A 22,680-nucleotide genomic window follows, 5' to 3' on the forward strand; every position below is an offset into this window, starting at 1 on the left:
GGCTGTCAGACGGCTCCCCTCCTTCCAACTGGCTGTCAGACGGCTCCCCTCCTTCCAACTGGCTGTCAGACGGCTCCCTCCTTCCAACTGGCTGTCAGACGGCTCCCCTCCTTCCAACTGGCTGTCAGACGGCTCCCCCTCCTTCCAACTGGCTGTCAGACGGCTCCCCCTCCTTCCAACTGGCTGTCAGACGGCTCCCCCTCCTTCCAACTGGCTGTCGACGGCTCCCCTCCTTCCAACTGGCTGTCAGACGGCTCCCCTCCTTCCAACTGGCTGTCGACGGCTCCCCTCCTTCCAACTGGCTGTCAGACGGCTCCCCTCCTTCCAACTGGCTGTCAGACGGCTCCCCTCCTTCCAACTGGCTGTCAGGCGGCTCCCCTCCTTCCAACTGGCTGTTAGACGGCTCTCCTCCTTCCAACTGGCTGTCAGACGGCTCCCCTCGTCCAGCTTCTTTCTCCTTGAGTCTGTTTTGAGTCGGGCTTTAGGGGACCTCAGCCGCTTCATACCCTGCAACGTGACAATGGGGGGAGGCGAGCGGCGACATGCTCTTTAGTTGGAGGAGGACTGACGGTGGCCACCATACGGCGCCTGAGGATCATCTGCTTGTTCTTTGACTGTTACATGGTGTACAAGCGCCATCTTTGTAATCTAACGTGTTGTCAAGGAATAGCTTCTCTTACTAGAGGTTGTCTGGCCGTCCGTTCCTCCTCTTCCCCTGGCGGACGTGGCAGACTCCTGGTGCTGCACCTTGGTCTCTTCAGGGGTGGTGCTCCGCTCGGAGGGGGAGTCGTCCTCTCTCGCTTGGAGGTGAGGGATGGTTCTCTGAGCCGACCGTGGTATCTTCCACTTTCAACGCCGCCTCGAGGAGGGCACTGGTTTTGCTGGCTTGGGACGGATCTAAGTTGTCTGCCATCTGGATGTCGTGGCGCATGAAGTTGGCCAAACTTTCCCTGTCGGCGTTCTGGAGTACATTTTTGACCTGTAAGACATAAGTAAACAAGACACTTAAATAAAGATGATATTAGTCGTTCATCCTTTTCAGACAGCCATGGAATAGGCTCTGTTTCTATTCCAATCTAATCTGATTTAGGGCTTTGGGGACGTCCCGTCTCCTTCCACACCTCCCTCATGTAGACAGGAAGGTTCCCATCTAATCTGATTTAGGGGACGTCCCGTCTCCTTCCACACCTCCCTCATGTAGACAGGAAGGTTCCCATCTAATCTGATTTAGGGCTTTGGGGACGTCCCGTCTCCTTCCACACCTCCCTCATGTAGACAGGAAGGTTCCCATCTAATCTGACTTAGGGGACGTCCCGTCTCCTTCCACACCTCCCTCATGTAGACAGGAAGGTTCCCATCTAATCTGATTTAGGGCTTTGGGGACGTCCCGTCTCCTTCCACACCTCCTCGTGTAGACAGGAAGGTTCCCATCTAATCTGATTTAGGGGACGTCCCGTCTCCTTCCACACCTCCCTCATGTAGACAGGAAGGTTCCCATCTAATCTGACTTAGGGCTTTGGGGACGTCCCGTCTCCTTCCACACCTCCCTCATGTAGACAGGAAGGTTCCCATCTAATCTGACTTAGGGCTTTGGGGACGTCCCGTCTCCTTCCACACCTCCCTCATGTAGACAGGAAGGTTCCCATCTAATCTGACTTAGGGCTTTGGGGACGTCCCGTCTCCTTCCACACCTCCCTCATGTAGACAGGAAAGTTCCCATCTAATCTGACTTAGGGCTTTGGGGACGTCCCGTCTCCTTCCACACCTCCCTCGTGTAGACAGGAAGGTTCCCATCTAATCTGACTTAGGGCTTTGGGGACGTCCCGTCTCCTTCCACACCTCCCTCGTAGACAGGAAGGTTCCCATCTAATCTGACTTAGGGCTTTGGGGACGTCCCGTCTCCTTCCACACCTCCCTCGTGTAGACAGGAAGGTTCCCATCTAATCTGACTTAGGGCTTTGGGGACGTCCCGTCTCCTTCCACACCTCCCTCGTGTAGACAGGAAGGTTCCCATCTAATCTGACTTAGGGCTTTGGGGAAGTCCCGTCTCCTTCCACACCTCCCTCATGTAGACAGGAAGGTTCCCATCTAATCTGATTTAGGGCTTTGGGACGTCCGTCTCCTTCCACACCTCCCTCATGTAGACAGGGAAGGTTCCCATCTAATCTGACTTAGGGCTTTGGGGGACGTCCCGTCTCCTTCCACACCTCCCTCATGTAGACAGGAAGGTTCCCATCTAATCTGACTTAGGGCTTTGGGGACGTCCCGTCTCCTTCCACACCTCCCTCATGTAGACAGGAAGGTTCCCATCTAATCTGATTTAGGGCTTTGGGGACGTCCCGTCTCCTTCCACACCTCCCTCATGTAGACAGGAAGGTTCCCATCTAATCTGATTTAGGGCTTTGGGGACGTCCCGTCTCCTTCCACACCTCCCTCATGTAGACAGGAAGGTTCCCATCTAATCTGACTTAGGGCTTTGGGGACGTCCCGTCTCCTTCCACACCTCCCTCGTGTAGACAGGAAGGTTCCCATCTAATCTGACTTAGGGCTTTGGGGACGTCCCGTCTCCTTCCACACCTCCCTCGTGTAGACAGGAAGGTTCCCATCTAATCTGACTTAGGGGCTTTGGGGACGCCCCGTCTCCTTCCACATCTCCCTCGTGTAGACAGGAAGGTTCCCATCTAATCTGACTTAGGGGCTTTGGGGACGCCCCGTCTCCTTCCACACCTCCCTCGTGTAGACAGGAAGGTTCCCATCTAATCTGACTTAGGGCTTTGGGGACGTCCCGTCTCCTTCCACACCTCCCTCGTGTAGACAGGAAGGTTCCCATCTAATCTGACTTAGGGCTTTGGGGACGTCCCGTCTCCTTCCACACCTCCCTCATGTAGACAGGAAGGTACCCATCTAATCTGACTTAGGGCTTTGGGGACGTCCCGTCTCCTTCCACACCTCCCTCGTGTAGACAGGAAGGTTCCCATCTAATCTGACTTAGGGGCTTTGGGGACGTCCCGTCTCCTTCCACACCTCCCTCGTGTAGACAGGAAGGTTCCCATCTAATCTGACTTAGGGCTTTGGGGACGTCCCCGTCTCCTTCCACACCTCCCTCGTGTAGACAGGAAGGTTCCCATCTAATCTGACTTAGGGCTTTGGGGACGTCCCGTCTCCTTCCACACCTCCCTCGTGTAGACAGGAAGGTTCCCATCTAATCTGACTTAGGGCTTTGGGACGCCTCATGTAGACAGGAAGGTTCCCATCTAATCTGACTTAGGGCTTTGGGGACGTCCCGTCTCCTTCCACACCTCCTCGTGTAGACAGGAAGGTTCCCATCTAATCTGACTTAGGGCTTTGGGGACGTCCCGTCTCCTTCCACACCTCCCTCGTGTAGACAGGAAGGTTCCCATCTAATCTGACTTAGGGCTTTGGGGACGTCCCGTCTCCTTCCACACCTCCCTCATGTAGACAGGAAGGTTCCCATCTAATCTGATTTAGGGCTTTGGGGACGTCCCGTCTCCTTCCACACCTCCCTCATGTAGACAGGAAGGTTCCCATCTAATCTGACTTAGGGCTTTGGGGACGCCCCGTCTCCTTCCACACCTCCCTCGTGTAGACAGGAAGGTTCCCATCTAATCTGACTTAGGGCTTTGGGGACGTCCCGTCTCCTTCCACACCTCCCTCGTGTAGACAGGAAGGTTCCCATCTAATCTGACTTAGGGCTTTGGGGACGTCCCGTCTCCTTCCACACCTCCCTCGTGTAGACAGGAAGGTTCCCATCTAATCTGACTTAGGGCTTTGGGGACGTCCCGTCTCCTTCCACACCTCCCTCGTGTAGACAGGAAGGTTCCCATCTAATCTGACTTAGGGCTTTGGGGACGTCCCGTCTCCTTCCACACCTCCCTCATGTAGACAGGAAGGTTCCCATCTAATCTGACTTAGGGCTTTGGGGACGTCCAGTCTCCTTCCACACCTCCCTCGTGTAGACAGGAAGGTTCCCATCTAATCTGACTTAGGGCTTTGGGGACGTCCCGTCTCCTTCCACACCTCCCTCGTGTAGACAGGAAGGTTCCCATCTAATCTGACTTAGGGCTTTGGGGACGTCCCGTCTCCTTCCACACCTCCCTCGTGTAGACAGGAAGGTTCCCATCTAATCTGACTTAGGGCTTTGGGGGACGTCCCGTCTCCTTCCACACCTCCCTCGTGTAGACAGGAAGGTTCCCATCTAATCTGACTTAGGGCTTTGGGGACGTCCCGTCTCCTTCCACACCTCCCTCCTGTAGACAGGAAGGGTCTTGAGCTGAGGGTCTTTCCTCCTGCGAGGCTGTGCTTGAAGCTGGGCCTTCTTTCCTCCTGCGAGGCGGTGCTTGAAGCTGGGCCTTCTTTCCTCCTGCGAGGCGGTGCTTGAAGCTGGGCCTTCTTTCCTCCTGCGGCGGTGGCTTGAAGCTGGGCCTTCTTTCCTCCTGCGAGGCGGTGCTTGAAGCTGGGCCTTCTTTCCTCCTGCGAGGCGGTGCTTGAAGCTGGGCCTTCTTTCCTCCTGCGAGGCGGTGCTTGAAGCTGGGCCTTCTTTCCTCCTGCGAGGCGGTGCTTGAAGCTGGGCCTTCTTTCCTCCTGCGAGGCGGTGCTTGAAGCTGGGCCTTCTCTCCTCCTGCGAGGCTGTGCTTGAAGCTGGGCCTTCTTTCCTCCTGCGAGGCGGTGCTTGAAGCTGGGCCTTCTTTCCTCCTGCGAGGCGGTGCTTGAAGCTGGGCCTTCTTTCCTCCTGCGAGGCGGTGCTTGAATTTTTTTGGAAGTGTGAAAACCAAGTGTCCTCCCTCCTTGGTCAGTGACATCTGGACCATGGTCTGAATTTGTTTTGTGTTTCCCACCTATTAGAAATGAACAACCACACATTACGCTGCGGTGCCTGGAGTCGTTTCCCCAACCAACCAACCACACATTACGCTGCGGTGCCTGGAGTCGTTTCCCCAACCAACCAACCACACATTACGCTGCGGTGCCTGGAGTCGTTTCCCCAACCAACCAACCACACATTACGCTGCGGTGCCTGGAGTCGTTTCCCCAACCAACCAACCACACATTACGCTGCGGTGCCTGGAGTCGTTTCCCAACCAACCAACCACATTACGCTGCGGTGCCTGGAGTCGTTTCCCCAACCAACCAACCACACATTACGCTGCGGTGCCTGGAGTCGTTTCCCCAACCAACCAACCACACATTACGCTGCGGTGCCTGGAGTCGTTTCCCCAACCAACCAACCACACATTACGCTGCGGTGCCTGGAGTCGTTTCCCCAACCAACCAACCACACATTACGCTGCAGTGCCTGGAGTCGTTTCCCCAACTAACCAACCACACATTACGCTGCGTTGCCTGGAGTCGTTTCCCCAACCAACCAACCAACCACATTACGCTGCGGTGCCTGGAGTCGTTTTCCCCAACCAACCAACCAATCACACATTACGCTGCGGTGCCTGGAGTCGTTTCCCCAACCAACCAACCACACATTACGCTGCGGTGCCTGGAGTCGTTTCCCCAACCAACCAACCACACATTACGCTCGGTGCCTGGAGTCGTTTCCCCAACCGACCAACCACACATTACGCTGCGGTGCCTGGAGTCGTTTCCCCAACCAACCAACCACACATTACGCTGCGGTGCCTGGAGTCGTTTCCCCAACCAACCAACCACACATTACGCTGCGGTGCCTGGAGTCGTTTCCCCAACCAACCAATCACACATTACGCTGCGGTGCCTGGAGTCGTTTCCCCAAACAACCAACCACACATTACGCTGCGGTGCCTGGAGTCGTTTCCCCAACCAACCAACCACACATTACGCTGCGGTGCCTGGAGTCGTTTCCCCAAACAACCAACCACACATTACGCTGCGGTGCCTGGAGTCGTTTCCCCAACCAACCAACCACACATTACGCTGCGGTGCCTGGAGTCGTTTCCCCAACCAACCAACCACACATTACGCTGCGGTGCCTGGAGTCGTTTCCCCAACCAACCAACCACACATTACGCTGCGGTGCCTGGAGTCGTTTCACCAACCAACCAACACACATTACGCTGCGGTGCCTGGAGTCGTTTCCCCAACCAACCAACCAACCACACATTACGCTGCGGTGCCTGGAGTCGTTTCCCCAACCAACCAACCACACATTACGCTGCGGTGCCTGGAGTCGTTTCCCCAACCAACCAACCACACATTATGCTGCGGTGCCTGGAGTCGTTTCCCCAACCGACCAACCACACATTACGCTGCGGTGCCTGGAGTCGTTTCCCCAACCAACCACATATTACGCTGCGGTGCCTGGAGTCGTTTCACCAACCAACCAACCACACATTACGCTGCGGTGCCTGGAGTCGTTTTCCCCAACCAACCAACCACACATTACGCTGCGGTGCCTGGAGTCGTTTCCCCAACCAACCAACACACATTACGCTGCGGTGCCTGGAGTCGTTTCCCCAACCAACCAACCAACCAAACACACAGCTTCCATAATGCCCTCTATACATCTCTGACGTCTAAAATATAGACAGGCAGCTTCCATAACTACTTCTCAGATAGAGTTCAATGTGTCAAATCGGAGGGCCTGTTATCTGGACCTATGGCAGTCTCTGTTGGGGTGCCACAGGGTTCAATTCTTGGGCCGACTCTTTTCTCTGTGTATATCAATGATGTCGCTCTTGCTGCTGGTGACTCTCAGATCCACCTCTACGCAGACGACACCATTTTGTATACATCTGGCCCTTCATTGGACACTATGTTAACAAACCTCCAAACGAGCTTCAATGCCATACAACACTCCTTCAGTAGCCTCCAACTGCTCTTAACACTAGTAAAACTAAATGCATGCTCTTCAACCGAACGCTGCTGGCACCCGCCCACCTGACTAGAATCACTACTCTACTGGGTCTGACCTAGAGTATGTGGACAACTACAAATACCTAGGTGTCTGGTTAGACTGTAAACTCTCCTTCCAGACTCACATTAAGAATCTCCAATCCAAAGTTAAATCTAGAATCGGCTTCCTATTTCGCAACAAAGCCTCCTTCACTCATGCTGCCAAACATGCCCTCGTAAAACTGACTATCCTACCGATCCTTGACTTCGGCGATGTCATTTACAAAATAGCCTCCAACACTCTACTCAGCAAATTGGATGTAGTCTATCACAGTGCCATCCGTTTGGTCTCCAAAGCCCCATATACTACCCACCACTGTGACCTGTATCGCTCTTGTTGGCTGGTCCTCACTACATGTTCGTCGTCAAACCCACTGGCTCCAGGCCATCTATAAATCACTGCTAGGCAAATCCCCGCCTTATCTTAGCTCATTGGTCACCATAGCAGCACCCACCCGTAGTCTGCGCTCCAGCAGGTATATCTCACTGGTCATCCCCAAAGCCAACACCTCCTTTGGCCGCCATTCCTTCCAGTTCTCTGCTGCCAATGACTGGAACAAATTGTAAAAATCTCTGAAGCTGGAGACTCTTATCTCCCTCATTAACTTTTAGCATCAATTGTCAGAGCACCTTACCGATCACTGCACCTGTACACAGCCCATCTGAAATTAGCCCACCCAACTACCTCATCCCCATATTGTTATTTATTTTGCTCATTTGCACCCCCAGTATCTCTATTTGCACACCATCTCTTGCATATCTATCATTCCAGTGTTAATACTAATTGTAATTATTTTGCACTATAGCCTATTTATTGCCTTACCTCCATAACTTGCTACATTTGCGCACACTGTATATATATTTTCTGTTGTATTTTTTGACTTTATGTTTTGTTTTACCCCATATGTAACTCTGTGTTGTTGTTTTTATCGCACTGCTTTGCTTTATCTTGGCCAGGTCGCAGTTGTAAATGAGAACTTGTTCTCAACTGGCTTACCTGGTTAAATAAAGGTGAAATATTTTATTTATTTATTTTTATAATGCCCTCTATACATCTCTGACGTCTAGAATATAAACAGGCAGCTTCCATAATGCCCTCTATACATCTCTGATGTCTAGAATATAAACAGTCAGCTTCCATAATGCCCTCTATACATCTCTGATGTCTAGAATATAAACAGTCAGCTTCCCACTCCATAATGCCCTCTATACATCTCTGACGTCTAGAATAAAAACAGTCAGCTTCCATAATGCCCTCTATACATCTCTGATGTCTAGAATATAAACAGTCAGCTTCCATAATGCCCTCTATACATCTCTGATGTCTAGAATATAAACAGTCAGCTTCCATAATGCCCTCTATACATCTCTGATGTCTAGAATATAAACAGGCAGCTTCCCATAATGCCCTCTATACATCTCTGATGTCTAGAATATAAACAGTCAGCTTCCATAATGCCCTCTATACATCTCTGACGTCTAGAATATAAACAGTCAGCTTCCATAATGCCCTCTATACATCTCTGATGTCTAGAATAAAAACAGTCAGCTTCCATAATGCCCTCTATACATCTCTGACGTCTAGAATAAAAACAGTCAGCTTCCATAATGCCCTCTATACATCTCTGATGTCTAGAATATAAACAGGCAGCTTCCATAATGCCCTCTATACATCTCTGAGGTCTAGAATATAAACAGTCAGCTTCCATAATGCCCTCTATACATCTCTGACGTCTAGAATAAAAACAGTCAGCTTCCATAATGCCCTCTATACATCTCTGATGTCTAGAATATAAACAGGCAGCTTCCATAATGCCCTCTATACATCTCTGATGTCTAGAATATAAACAGTCAGCTTCCATAATGCCCTCTATACATCTCTGACGTCTAGAATATAAACAGTCAGCTTCCATAATGCCCTCTATACATCTCTGATGTCTAGAATATAAACAGTCAGCTTCCATAATGCCCTCTATACATCTCTGATGTCTAGAATATAAACAGTCAGCTTCCCACTCCATAATGCCCTCTATACATCTCTGACGTCTAGAATATAAACAGTCAGCTTCCCACTCCATAATGCCCTCTATACATCTCTGACGTCTAGAATATAAACAGGCAGCTTCCATAATGCCCTCTATACATCTCTGATGTCTAGAATATAAACAGTCAGCTTCCATAATGCCCTCTATACATCTCTGACGTCTAGAATATAAACAGTCAGCTTCCCACTCCATAATGCCCTCTATACATCTCTGATGTCTAGAATATAAACAGTCAGCTTCCATAATGCCCTCTATACATCTCTGACGTCTAGAATAAAAACAGTCAGCTTCCATAATGCCCTCTATACATCTCTGATGTCTAGAATATAAACAGTCAGCTTCCCACTCCATAATGCCCTCTATACATCTCTGACGTCTAGAATATAAACAGGCAGCTTCCATAATGCCCTCTATACATCTCTGATGTCTAGAATATAAACAGTCAGCTTCCATAATGCCATCTATACATCTCTGATGTCTAGAATAAAAACAGGCAGCTTCCATAATGCCCTCTATACATCTCTGACGTCTAGAATATAAACAGTCAGCTTCCATAATGCCCTCTATACATCTCTGATGTCTAGAATATAAACAGGCAGCTTCCATAATGCCCTCTATACATCTCTGATGTCTAGAATATAAACAGGCAGCTTCCATAATGCCCTCTATACATCTCTGATGTCTAGAATATAAACAGGCAGCTTCCATAATGCCCTCTATACATCTCTGATGTCTAGAATATAAACAGGCAGCTTCCATAATGCCCTCTATACATCTCTGACGTCTAGAATATAAACAGTCAGCTTCCATAATGCCCTCTATACATCTCTGATGTCTAGAATATAAACAGTCAGCTTCCATAATGCCCTCTATACATCTCTGATGTCTAGAATATAAACAGGCAGCTTCCATAATGCCCTCTATACATCTCTGATGTCTAGAATATAAACAGGCAGCTTCCATAATGCCCTCTATACATCTCTGACGTCTAGAATATAAACAGTCAGCTTCCATAATGCCCTCTATACATCTCTGATGTCTAGAATATAAACAGTCAGCTTCCCACTCCATAATGCCCTCTATACATCTCTGACGTCTAGAATATAAACAGGCAGCTTCCATAATGCCCTCTATACATCTCTGATGTCTAGAATATAAACAGTCAGCTTCCATAATGCCCTCTATACATCTCTGACGTCTAGAATATAAACAGTCAGCTTCCATAATGCCCTCTATACATCTCTGATGTCTAGAATATAAACAGTCAGCTTCCATAATGCCCTCTATACATCTCTGAGGTCTAGAATAAAAACAGTCAGCTTCCATAATGCCCTCTATACATCTCTGAGGTCTAGAATATAAACAGTCAGCTTCCATAATGCCCTCTATACATCTCTGATGTCTAGAATATAAACAGGCAGCTTCCATAATGCCCTCTATACATCTCTGATGTCTAGAATATAAACAGTCAGCTTCCCACTCCATAATGCCCTCTATACATCTCTGATGTCTAGAATATAAACAGTCAGCTTCCATAATGCCCTCTATACATCTCTGACGTCTAGAATATAAACAGTCAGCTTCCATAATGCCCTCTATACATCTCTGATGTCTAGAATATAAACAGGCAGCTTCCCACTCCATAATGCCCTCTATACATCTCTGACGTCTAGAATATAAACAGTCAGCTTCCATAATGCCCTCTATACATCTCTGATGTCTAGAATATAAACAGTCAGCTTCCATAATGCCCTCTATACATCTCTGATGTCTAGAATATAAACAGTCAGCTTCCATAATGCCCTCTATACATCTCTGATGTCTAGAATATAAACAGGCAGCTTCCATAATGCCCTCTATACATCTCTGATGTCTAGAATATAAACAGTCAGCTTCCATAATGCCCTCTATACATCTCTGATGTCTAGAATATAAACAGTCAGCTTCCATAATGCCCTCTATACATCTCTGATGTCTAGAATATAAACAGTCAGCTTCCATAATGCCCTCTATACATCTCTGATGTCTAGAATATAAACAGGCAGCTTCCCACTCCATAATGCCCTCTATACATCTCTGATGTCTAGAATATAAACAGTCAGCTTCCATAATGCCCTCTATACATCTCTGATGTCTAGAATATAAACAGTCAGCTTCCATAATGCCCTCTATACATCTCTGATGTCTAGAATATAAACAGGCAGCTTCCATAATGCCCTCTATACATCTCTGACGTCTAGAATATAAACAGGCAGCTTCCATAATGCCCTCTATACATCTCTGACGTCTAGAATATAAACAGTCAGCTTCCATAATGCCCTCTATACATCTCTGATATCTAGAATAAAAACAGGCAGCTTCCATAATGCCCTCTATACATCTCTGATGTCTAGAATATAAACAGGCAGCTTCCATAATGCCCTCTATACATCTCTGATGTCTAGAATATAAACAGTCAGCTTCCCACTCCATAATGCCCTCTATACATCTCTGATGTCTAGAATATAAACAGTCAGCTTCCCACTCCATAATGCCCTCTATACATCTCTGATGTCTAGAATAAAAACAGTCAGCTTCCATAATGCCCTCTATACATCTCTGATGTCTAGAATATAAACAGTCAGCTTCCCACTCCATAATGCCCTCTATACATCTCTGATGTCTAGAATATAAACAGTCAGCTTCCATAATGCCCTCTATACATCTCTGATGTCTAGAATATAAACAGTCAGCTTCCCACTCCATAATGCCCTCTATACATCTCTGACGTCTAGAATATAAACAGGCAGCTTCCATAATGCCCTCTATACATCTCTGACGTCTAGAATATAAACAGTCAGCTTCCCACTCCATAATGCCCTCTATACATCTCTGATGTCTAGAATATAAACAGGCAGCTTCCCACTCCATAATGCCCTCTATACATCTCTGACGTCTAGAATATAAACAGTCAGCTTCCATAATGCCCTCTATACATCTCTGACGTCTAGAATATAAACAGGCAGCTTCCATAATGCCCCTCTATACATCTCTGATGTCTAGAATATAAACAGTCAGCTTCCATAATGCCCTCTATACATCTCTGATGTCTAGAATATAAACAGTCAGCTTCCATAATGCCCTCTATACATCTCTGATGTCTAGAATATAAACAGTCAGCTTCCATAATGCCCTCTATACATCTCTGATGTCTAGAATATAAACAGGCAGCTTCCCACTCCATAATGCCCTCTATACATCTCTGATGTCTAGAATATAAACAGTCAGCTTCCATAATGCCCCTCTATACATCTCTGATGTCTAGAATATAAACAGGCAGCTTCCATAATGCCCTCTATACATCTCTGACGTCTAGAATATAAACAGGCAGCTTCCATAATGCCCTCTATACATCTCTGACGTCTAGAATATAAACAGTCAGCTTCCATAATGCCCTCTATACATCTCTGATATCTAGAATAAAAACAGGCAGCTTCCATAATGCCCTCTATACATCTCTGATGTCTAGAATATAAACAGGCAGCTTCCATAATGCCCTCTATACATCTCTGACGTCTAGAATATAAACAGTCAGCTTCCATAATGCCCTCTATACATCTCTGATGTCTAGAATATAAACAGTCAGCTTCCATAATGCCCTCTATACATCTCTGATGTCTAGAATATAAACAGGCAGCTTCCATAATGCCCTCTATACATCTCTGATGTCTAGAATATAAACAGTCAGCTTCCATAATGCCCTCTATACATCTCTGATGTCTAGAATATAAACAGTCAGCTTCCCACTCCATAATGCCCTCTATACATCTCTGATGTCTAGAATATAAACAGGCAGCTTCCCACTCCATAATGCCCTCTATACATCTCTGATGTCTAGAATAAAAACAGTCAGCTTCCATAATGCCCTCTATACATCTCTGATGTCTAGAATATAAACAGTCAGCTTCCCACTCCATAATGCCCTCTATACATCTCTGATGTCTAGAATATAAACAGTCAGCTTCCATAATGCCCTCTATACATCTCTGATGTCTAGAATATAAACAGTCAGCTTCCCACTCCATAATGCCCTCTATACATCTCTGACGTCTAGAATATAAACAGGCAGCTTCCATAATGCCTCTATACATCTCTGACGTCTAGAATATAAACAGTCAGCTTCCCACTCCATAATGCCTCTATACATCTCTGATGTCTAGAATATAAACAGTCAGCTTCCCACTCCATAATGCCCTCTATACATCTCTGACGTCTAGAATATAAACAGTCAGCTTCCATAATGCCCTCTATACATCTCTGACGTCTAGAATATAAACAGTCAGCTTCCATAATGCCCTCTATACATCTCTGATGTCTAGAATATAAACAGGCAGCTTCCATAATGCCCTCTATACATCTCTGATGTCTAGAATATAAACAGGCAGCTTCCATAATGCCCTCTATACATCTCTGATGTCTAGAATATAAACAGGCAGCTTCCATAATGCCCTCTATACATCTCTGATGTCTAGAATATAAACAGGCAGCTTCCCACTCCATAATGCCCTCTATACATCTCTGATGTCTAGAATATAAACAGTCAGCTTCCATAATGCCCTCTATACATCTCTGATGTCTAGAATATAAACAGTCAGCTTCCCACTCCATAATGCCCTCTATACATCTCTGATGTCTAGAATAAAAACAGTCAGCTTCCATAATGCCCTCTATACATCTCTGACGTCTAGAATAAAAACAGTCAGCTTCCATAATGCCCTCTATACATCTCTGATGTCTAGAATATAAACAGTCAGCTTCCATAATGCCCTCTATACATCTCTGACGTCTAGAATATAAACAGTCAGCTTCCATAATGCCCTCTATACATCTCTGATGTCTAGAATATAAACAGGCAGCTTCCATAATGCCCTCTATACATCTCTGATGTCTAGAATATAAACAGTCAGCTTCCCACTCCATAATGCCCTCTATACATCTCTGACGTCTAGAATATAAACAGTCAGCTTCCATAATGCCCTCTATACATCTCTGATGTCTAGAATAAAAACAGTCAGCTTCCCACTCCATAATGCCCTCTATACATCTCTGACGTCTAGAATATAAACAGGCAGCTTCCATAATGCCCTCTATACATCTCTGAGGTCTAGAATATAAACAGTCAGCTTCCATAATGCCCTCTATACATCTCTGACGTCTAGAATATAAACAGGCAGCTTCCATAATGCCCTCTATACATCTCTGATGTCTAGAATATAAACAGTCAGCTTCCATAATGCCCTCTATACATCTCTGATGTCTAGAATATAAACAGTCAGCTTCCATAATGCCCTCTATACATCTCTGATGTCTAGAATATAAACAGGCAGCTTCCATAATGCCCTCTATACATCTCTGATGTCTAGAATATAAACAGGCAGCTTCCATAATGCCCTCTATACATCTCTGATGTCTAGAATATAAACAGGCAGCTTCCATAATGCCCTCTATACATCTCTGATGTCTAGAATATAAACAGGCAGCTTCCATAATGCCCTCTATACATCTCTGATGTCTAGAATATAAACAGGCAGCTTCCATAATGCCCTCAATACATCTCTGACGTCTAGAATAAAAACAGTCAGCTTCCATAATGCCCTCTATACATCTCTGATGTCTAGAATATAAACAGTCAGCTTCCCACTCCATAATGCCCTCTATACATCTCTGATGTCTAGAATATAAACAGTCAGCTTCCATAATGCCCTCTATACATCTCTGATGTCTAGAATATAAACAGGCAGCTTCCCACTCCATAATGCCCTCTATACATCTCTGACGTCTAGAATATAAACAGTCAGCTTCCATAATGCCCTCTATACATCTCTGATGTCTAGAATATAAACAGGCAGCTTCCATAATGCCCTCTATACATCTCTGATGTCTAGAATATAAACAGTCAGCTTCCATAATGCCCTCTATACATCTCTGATGTCTAGAATATAAACAGGCAGCTTCCATAATGCCCTCTATACATCTCTGACGTCTAGAATATAAACAGTCAGCTTCCCACTCCATAATGCCCTCTATACATCTCTGACGTCTAGAATATAAACAGGCAGCTTCCATAATGCCCTCTATACATCTCTGACGTCTAGAATATAAACAGTCAGCTTCCATAATGCCCTCTATACATCTCTGATGTCTAGAATAAAAACAGTCAGCTTCCATAATGCCCTCTATACATCTCTGACGTCTAGAATAAAAACAGTCAGCTTCCATAATGCCCTCTATACATCTCTGACGTCTAGAATATAAACAGTCAGCTTCCATAATGCCCTCTATACATCTCTGATGTCTAGAATATAAACAGTCAGCTTCCCACTCCATAATGCCCTCTATACATCTCTGACGTCTAGAATATAAACAGTCAGCTTCCATAATGCCCTCTATACATCTCTGATGTCTAGAATATAAACAGGCAGCTTCCATAATGCCCTCTATACATCTCTGATGTCTAGAATATAAACAGGCAGCTTCCATAATGCCCTCTATACATCTCTGATGTCTAGAATATAAACAGGCAGCTTCCATAATGCCCTCTATACATCTCTGATGTCTAGAATAAAAACAGGCAGCTTCCATAATGCCCTCTATACATCTCTGACGTCTAGAATAAAAACAGTCAGCTTCCATAATGCCCTCTATACATCTCTGACGTCTAGAATATAAACAGGCAGCTTCCATAATGCCCTCTATACATCTCTGATGTCTAGAATATAAACAGGCAGCTTCCATAATGCCCTCTATACATCTCTGATGTCTAGAATATAAACAGTCAGCTTCCATAATGCCCTCTATACATCTCTGATGTCTAGAATATAAACAGTCAGCTTCGCACTCCATAATGCCCTCTATACATCTCTGATGTCTAGAATATAAACAGTCAGCTTCCATAATGCCCTCTATACATCTCTGACGTCTAGAATATAAACAGTCAGCTTCCCACTCCATAATGCCCTCTATACATCTCTGATGTCTAGAATAAAAACAGGCAGCTTCCATAATGCCCTCTATACATCTCTGATGTCTAGAATATAAACAGTCAGCTTCCATAATGCCCTCTATACATCTCTGATGTCTAGAATAAAAACAGTCAGCTTCCATAATGCCCTCTATACATCTCTGACGTCTAGAATATAAACAGTCAGCTTCCATAATGCCCTCTATACATCTCTGACGTCTAGAATATAAACAGTCAGCTTCCCACTCCATAATGCCCTCTATACATCTCTGATGTCTAGAATAAAAACAGGCAGCTTCCATAATGCCCTCTATACATCTCTGATGTCTAGAATATAAACAGTCAGCTTCCATAATGCCCTCTATACATCTCTGATGTCTAGAATATAAACAGTCAGCTTCCATAATGCCCTCTATACATCTCTGACGTCTAGAATATAAACAGTCAGCTTCCATAATGCCCTCTATACATCTCTGATGTCTAGAATATAAACAGGCAGCTTCCCACTCCATAATGCCCTCTATACATCTCTGATGTCTAGAATATAAACAGGCAGCTTCCATAATGCCCTCTATACATCTCTGACGTCTAGAATATAAACAGTCAGCTTCCATAATGCCCTCTATACATCTCTGACGTCTAGAATATAAACAGTCAGCTTCCATAATGCCCTCTATACATCTCTGATGTCTAGAATAAAAACAGTCAGCTTCCATAATGCCCTCTATACATCTCTGATGTCTAGAATATAAACAGTCAGCTTCCATAATGCCCTCTATACATCTCTGACGTCTAGAATAAAAACAGTCAGCTTCCATAATGCCCTCTATACATCTCTGATGTCTAGAATAAAAACAGTCAGCTTCCATAATGCCCTCTATACATCTCTGATGTCTAGAATATAAACAGTCAGCTTCCCACTCCATAATGCCCTCTATACATCTCTGATGTCTAGAATAAAAACAGTCAGCTTCCATAATGCCCTCTATACATCTCTGACGTCTAGAATAAAAACAGTCAGCTTCCCACTCCATAATGCCCTCTATACATCTCTGATGTCTAGAATATAAACAGTCAGCTTCCATAATGCCCTCTATACATCTCTGATGTCTAGAATATAAACAGTCAGCTTCCATAATGCCCTCTATACATCTCTGATGTCTAGATATAAAACAGTCAGCTTCCATAATGCCCTCTATACATCTCTGATGTCTAGAATATAAACAGGCAGCTTCCATAATGCCCTCTATACATCTCTGATGTCTAGAATATAAACAGTCAGCTTCCATAATGCCCTCTATACATCTCTGATGTCTAGAATATAAACAGTCAGCTTCCATAATGCCCTCTATACATCTCTGATGTCTAGAATATAAACAGTCAGCTTCCATAATGCCCTCTATACATCTCTGACGTCTAGAATATAAACAGTCAGCTTCCATAATGCCCTCTATACATCTCTGACGTCTAGAATATAAACAGTCAGCTTCCATAATGCCCTCTATACATCTCTGACGTCTAGAATATAAACAGGCAGCTTCCATAATGCTCTCTATACATCTCTGATGTCTAGAATATAAACAGGCAGCTTCCATAATGCCCTCTATACATCTCTGATGTCTAGAATATAAACAGGCAGCTTCCATAATGCCCTCTATACATCTCTGACGTCTAGAATATAAACAGGCAGCTTCCCTCCATAATGCCCTCTATACATCGCTGATGTCTAGAATATAAACAGGCAGCTTCCATAATGCCCTCTATACATCTCTGACGTCTAGAATATAAACAGGCAGCTTCCATAATGCCCTCTATACATCTCTGATGTCTAGAATAAAAACAGTCAGCTTCCCACTCCATAATGCCCTCTATACATCTCTGACGTCTAGAATATAAACAGTCAGCTTCCATAATGCCCTCTATACATCTCTGATGTCTAGAATAAAAACAGGCAGCTTCCATAATGCCCACTATACATCTCTGATGTCTAGAATATAAACAGTCAGCTTCCCACTCCATAATGCCCTCTATACATCTCTGATGTCTAGAATATAAACAGTCAGCTTCCATAATGCCCTCTATACATCTCTGATGTCTAGAATATAAACAGTCAGCTTCCCACTCCATAATGCCCTCTATACATCTCTGATGTCTAGAATATAAACAGGCAGCTTCCATAATGCCCTCTATACATCTCTGACGTCTAGAATATAAACAGGCAGCTTCCATAATGCCCTCTATACATCTCTGACGTCTAGAATATAAACAGGCAGCTTCCATAATGCCCTCTATACATCTCTGATGTCTAGAATATAAACAGTCAGCTTCCATAATGCCCTCTATACATCTCTGATGTCTAGAATATAAACAGTCAGCTTCCATAATGCCCTCTATACATCTCTGATGTCTAGAATATAAACAGGCAGCTTCCATAATGCCCTCTATACATCTCTGATGTCTAGAATATAAACAGTCAGCTTCCCACTCCATAATGCCCTCTATACATCTCTGATGTCTAGAATAAAAACAGTCAGCTTCCATAATGCCCTCTATACATCTCTGACGTCTAGAATAAAAACAGTCAGCTTCCCACTCCATAATGCCCTCTATACATCTCTGATGTCTAGAATATAAACAGTCAGCTTCCATAATGCCCTCTATACATCTCTGATGTCTAGAATATAAACAGTCAGCTTCCATAATGCCCTCTATACATCTCTGATGTCTAGAATAAAAACAGTCAGCTTCCATAATGCCCTCTATACATCTCTGATGTCTAGAATATAAACAGGCAGCTTCCATAATGCCCTCTATACATCTCTGATGTCTAGAATATAAACAGTCAGCTTCCATAATGCCCTCTATACATCTCTGATGTCTAGAATATAAACAGTCAGCTTCCATAATGCCCTCTATACATCTCTGATGTCTAGAATATAAACAGTCAGCTTCCATAATGCCCTCTATACATCTCTGACGTCTAGAATATAAACAGTCAGCTTCCATAATGCCCTCTATACATCTCTGACGTCTAGAATATAAACAGTCAGCTTCCATAATGCCCTCTATACATCTCTGACGTCTAGAATATAAACAGGCAGCTTCCATAATGCTCTCTATACATCTCTGACGTCTAGAATAAAAACAGGCAGCTTCCATAATGCCCTCTATACATCTCTGATGTCTAGAATATAAACAGGCAGCTTCCATAATGCCCTCTATACATCTCTGACGTCTAGAATATAAACAGGCAGCTTCCCACTCCATAATGCCCTCTATACATCGCTGATGTCTAGAATATAAACAGGCAGCTTCCATAATGCCCTCTATACATCTCTGACGTCTAGAATATAAACAGGCAGCTTCCATAATGCCCTCTATACATCTCTGATGTCTAGAATATAAACAGTCAGCTTCCCACTCCATAATGCCCTCTATACATCTCTGACGTCTAGAATATAAACAGGCAGCTTCCATAATGCCCTCTATACATCTCTGATGTCTAGAATAAAAACAGGCAGCTTCCATAATGCCCACTATACATCTCTGATGTCTAGAATATAAACAGTCAGCTTCCCACTCCATAATGCCCTCTATACATCTCTGATGTCTAGAATATAAACAGTCAGCTTCCATAATGCCCTCTATACATCTCTGATGTCTAGAATATAAACAGTCAGCTTCCCACTCCATAATGCCCTCTATACATCTCTGATGTCTAGAATATAAACAGGCAGCTTCCATAATGCCCTCTATACATCTCTGACGTCTAGAATATAAACAGGCAGCTTCCATAATGCCCTCTATACATCTCTGACGTCTAGAATATAAACAGGCAGCTTCCATAATGCCCTCTATACATCTCTGATGTCTAGAATATAAACAGTCAGCTTCCATAATGCCCTCTATACATCTCTGATGTCTAGAATATGAACAGTCAGCTTCCATAATGCCCTCTATACATCTCTGATGTCTAGAATATAAACAGGCAGCTTCCATAATGCCCTCTATACATCTCTGATGTCTAGAATATAAACAGGCAGCTTCCATAATGCCCTCTATACATCTCTGACGTCTAGAATATAAACAGGCAGCTTCCATAATGCCCTCTATACATCTCTGACGTCTAGAATATAAACAGGCAGCTTCCATAATGCCCTCTATACATCTCTGATGTCTAGAATATAAACAGTCAGCTTCCCACTCCATAATGCCCTCTATACATCTCTGATGTCTAGAATATAAACAGTTAGCTTCCATAATGCCCTCTATACATCTCTGACGTCTAGAATATAAACAGTCAGCTTCCCACTCCATAATGCCCTCTATACATCTCTGATGTCTAGAATAAAAACAGGCAGCTTCCATAATGCCCTCTATACATCTCTGATGTCTAGAATATAAACAGTCAGCTTCCATAATGCCCTCTATACATCTCTGATGTCTAGAATAAAAACAGTCAGCTTCCATAATGCCCTCTATACATCTCTGACGTCTAGAATATAAATAGTCAGCTTCCATAATGCCCTCTATACATCTCTGACGTCTAGAATATAAACAGTCAGCTTCCCACTCCATAATGCCCTCTATACATCTCTGATGTCTAGAATAAAAACAGGCAGCTTCCATAATGCCCTCTATACATCTCTGATGTCTAGAATATAAACAGTCAGCTTCCATAATGCCCTCTATACATCTCTGATGTCTAGAATATAAACAGTCAGCTTCCATAATGCCCTCTATACATCTCTGACGTCTAGAATATAAACAGTCAGCTTCCATAATGCCCTCTATACATCTCTGACGTCTAGAATATAAACAGGCAGCTTCCCACTCCATAATGCCCTCTATACATCTCTGATGTCTAGAATATAAACAGGCAGCTTCCATAATGCCCTCTATACATCTCTGACGTCTAGAATATAAACAGTCAGCTTCCATAATGCCCTCTATACATCTCTGACGTCTAGAATATAAACAGTCAGCTTCCATAATGCCCTCTATACATCTCTGATGTCTAGAATAAAAACAGTCAGCTTCCATAATGCCCTCTATACATCTCTGATGTCTAGAATATAAACAGTCAGCTTCCATAATGCCCTCTATACATCTCTGACGTCTAGAATAAAAACAGTCAGCTTCCATAATGCCCTCTATACATCTCTGATGTCTAGAATAAAAACAGTCAGCTTCCATAATGCCCTCTATACATCTCTGATGTCTAGAATATAAACAGTCAGCTTCCCACTCCATAATGCCCTCTATACATCTCTGATGTCTAGAATAAAAACAGTCAGCTTCCATAATGCCCTCTATACATCTCTGACGTCTAGAATAAAAACAGTCAGCTTCCCACTCCATAATGCCCTCTATACATCTCTGATGTCTAGAATATAAACAGTCAGCTTCCATAATGCCCTCTATACATCTCTGATGTCTAGAATATAAACAGTCAGCTTCCATAATGCCCTCTATACATCTCTGATGTCTAGAATAAAAACAGTCAGCTTCCATAATGCCCTCTATACATCTCTGATGTCTAGAATATAAACAGTCAGCTTCCATAATGCCCTCTATACATCTCTGATGTCTAGAATATAAACAGGCAGCTTCCATAATGCCCTCTATACATCTCTGACGTCTAGAATATAAACAGGCAGCTTCCATAATGCCCTCTATACATCTCTGACGTCTAGAATATAAAACAGGCAGCTTCCATAATGCCCTCTATACATCTCTGATGTCTAGAATATAAACAGGCAGCTTCCATAATGCCCCTCTATACATCTCTGACGTCTAGAATATAAACAGTCAGCTTCCATAATGCCCTCTATACATCTCTGATGTCTAGAATATAAACAGTCAGCTTCCATAATGCCCTCTATACATCTCTGATGTCTAGAATATAAACAGGCAGCTTCCATAATGCCCTCTATACATCTCTGATGTCTAGAATAAAAACAGGCAGCTTCCATAATGCCCTCTATACATCTCTGATGTCTAGAATATAAACAGTCAGCTTCCATAATGCCCTCTATACATCTCTGATGTCTAGAATATAAACAGTCAGCTTCCACTCCATAATGCCCTCTATACATCTCTGATGTCTAGAATATAAACAGTCAGCTTCCCACTCCATAATGCCCTCTATACATCTCTGATGTCTAGAATAAAAACAGTCAGCTTCCATAATGCCCTCTATACATCTCTGATGTCTAGAATATAAACAGTCAGCTTCCCACTCCATAATGCCCTCTATACATCTCTGATGTCTAGAATATAAACAGTCAGCTTCCCATAATGCCCTCTATACATCTCTGATGTCTAGAATATAAACAGTCAGCTTCCACTCCATAATGCCCTCTATACATCTCTGACGTCTAGAATATAAACAGGCAGCTTCCATAATGCCCTCTATACATCTCTGACGTCTAGAATATAAACAGTCAGCTTCCCACTCCATAATGCCCTCTATACATCTCTGATGTCTAGAATATAAACAGGCAGCTTCCCACTCCATAATGCCCTCTATACATCTCTGATGTCTAGAATATAAACAGTCAGCTTCCATAATGCCCTCTATACATCTCTGACGTCTAGAATATAAACAGGCAGCTTCCATAATGCCCTCTATACATCTCTGATGTCTAGAATATAAACAGGCAGCTTCCATAATGCCCTCTATACATCTCTGATGTCTAGAATATAAACAGGCAGCTTCCATAATGCCCTTTA

General features: G+C 44.2%; 1 protein-coding gene across 1 annotated transcript in view; it reads right to left on the minus strand.

Moving 5' to 3' along the window:
• Positions 1 to 520: 520 nt before the first annotated feature.
• Positions 521 to 22,680, minus strand: part of LOC121555578 — a 40,002-nt gene continuing 17,842 nt past the window's right edge. Inside the window, exon 5 of the mRNA XM_045219855.1 lies at positions 521 to 979. Coding sequence (XP_045075790.1) covers positions 660 to 979 — 320 coding nt within the window. The 3' untranslated portion in view covers positions 521 to 659. The remainder of the gene's footprint in view (positions 980 to 22,680) is intronic.

This window comes from Coregonus clupeaformis, unplaced genomic scaffold, assembly GCF_020615455.1.
Source record: "Coregonus clupeaformis isolate EN_2021a unplaced genomic scaffold, ASM2061545v1 scaf2834, whole genome shotgun sequence".
Classification (NCBI taxonomy): domain Eukaryota; kingdom Metazoa; phylum Chordata; class Actinopteri; order Salmoniformes; family Salmonidae; genus Coregonus; species Coregonus clupeaformis.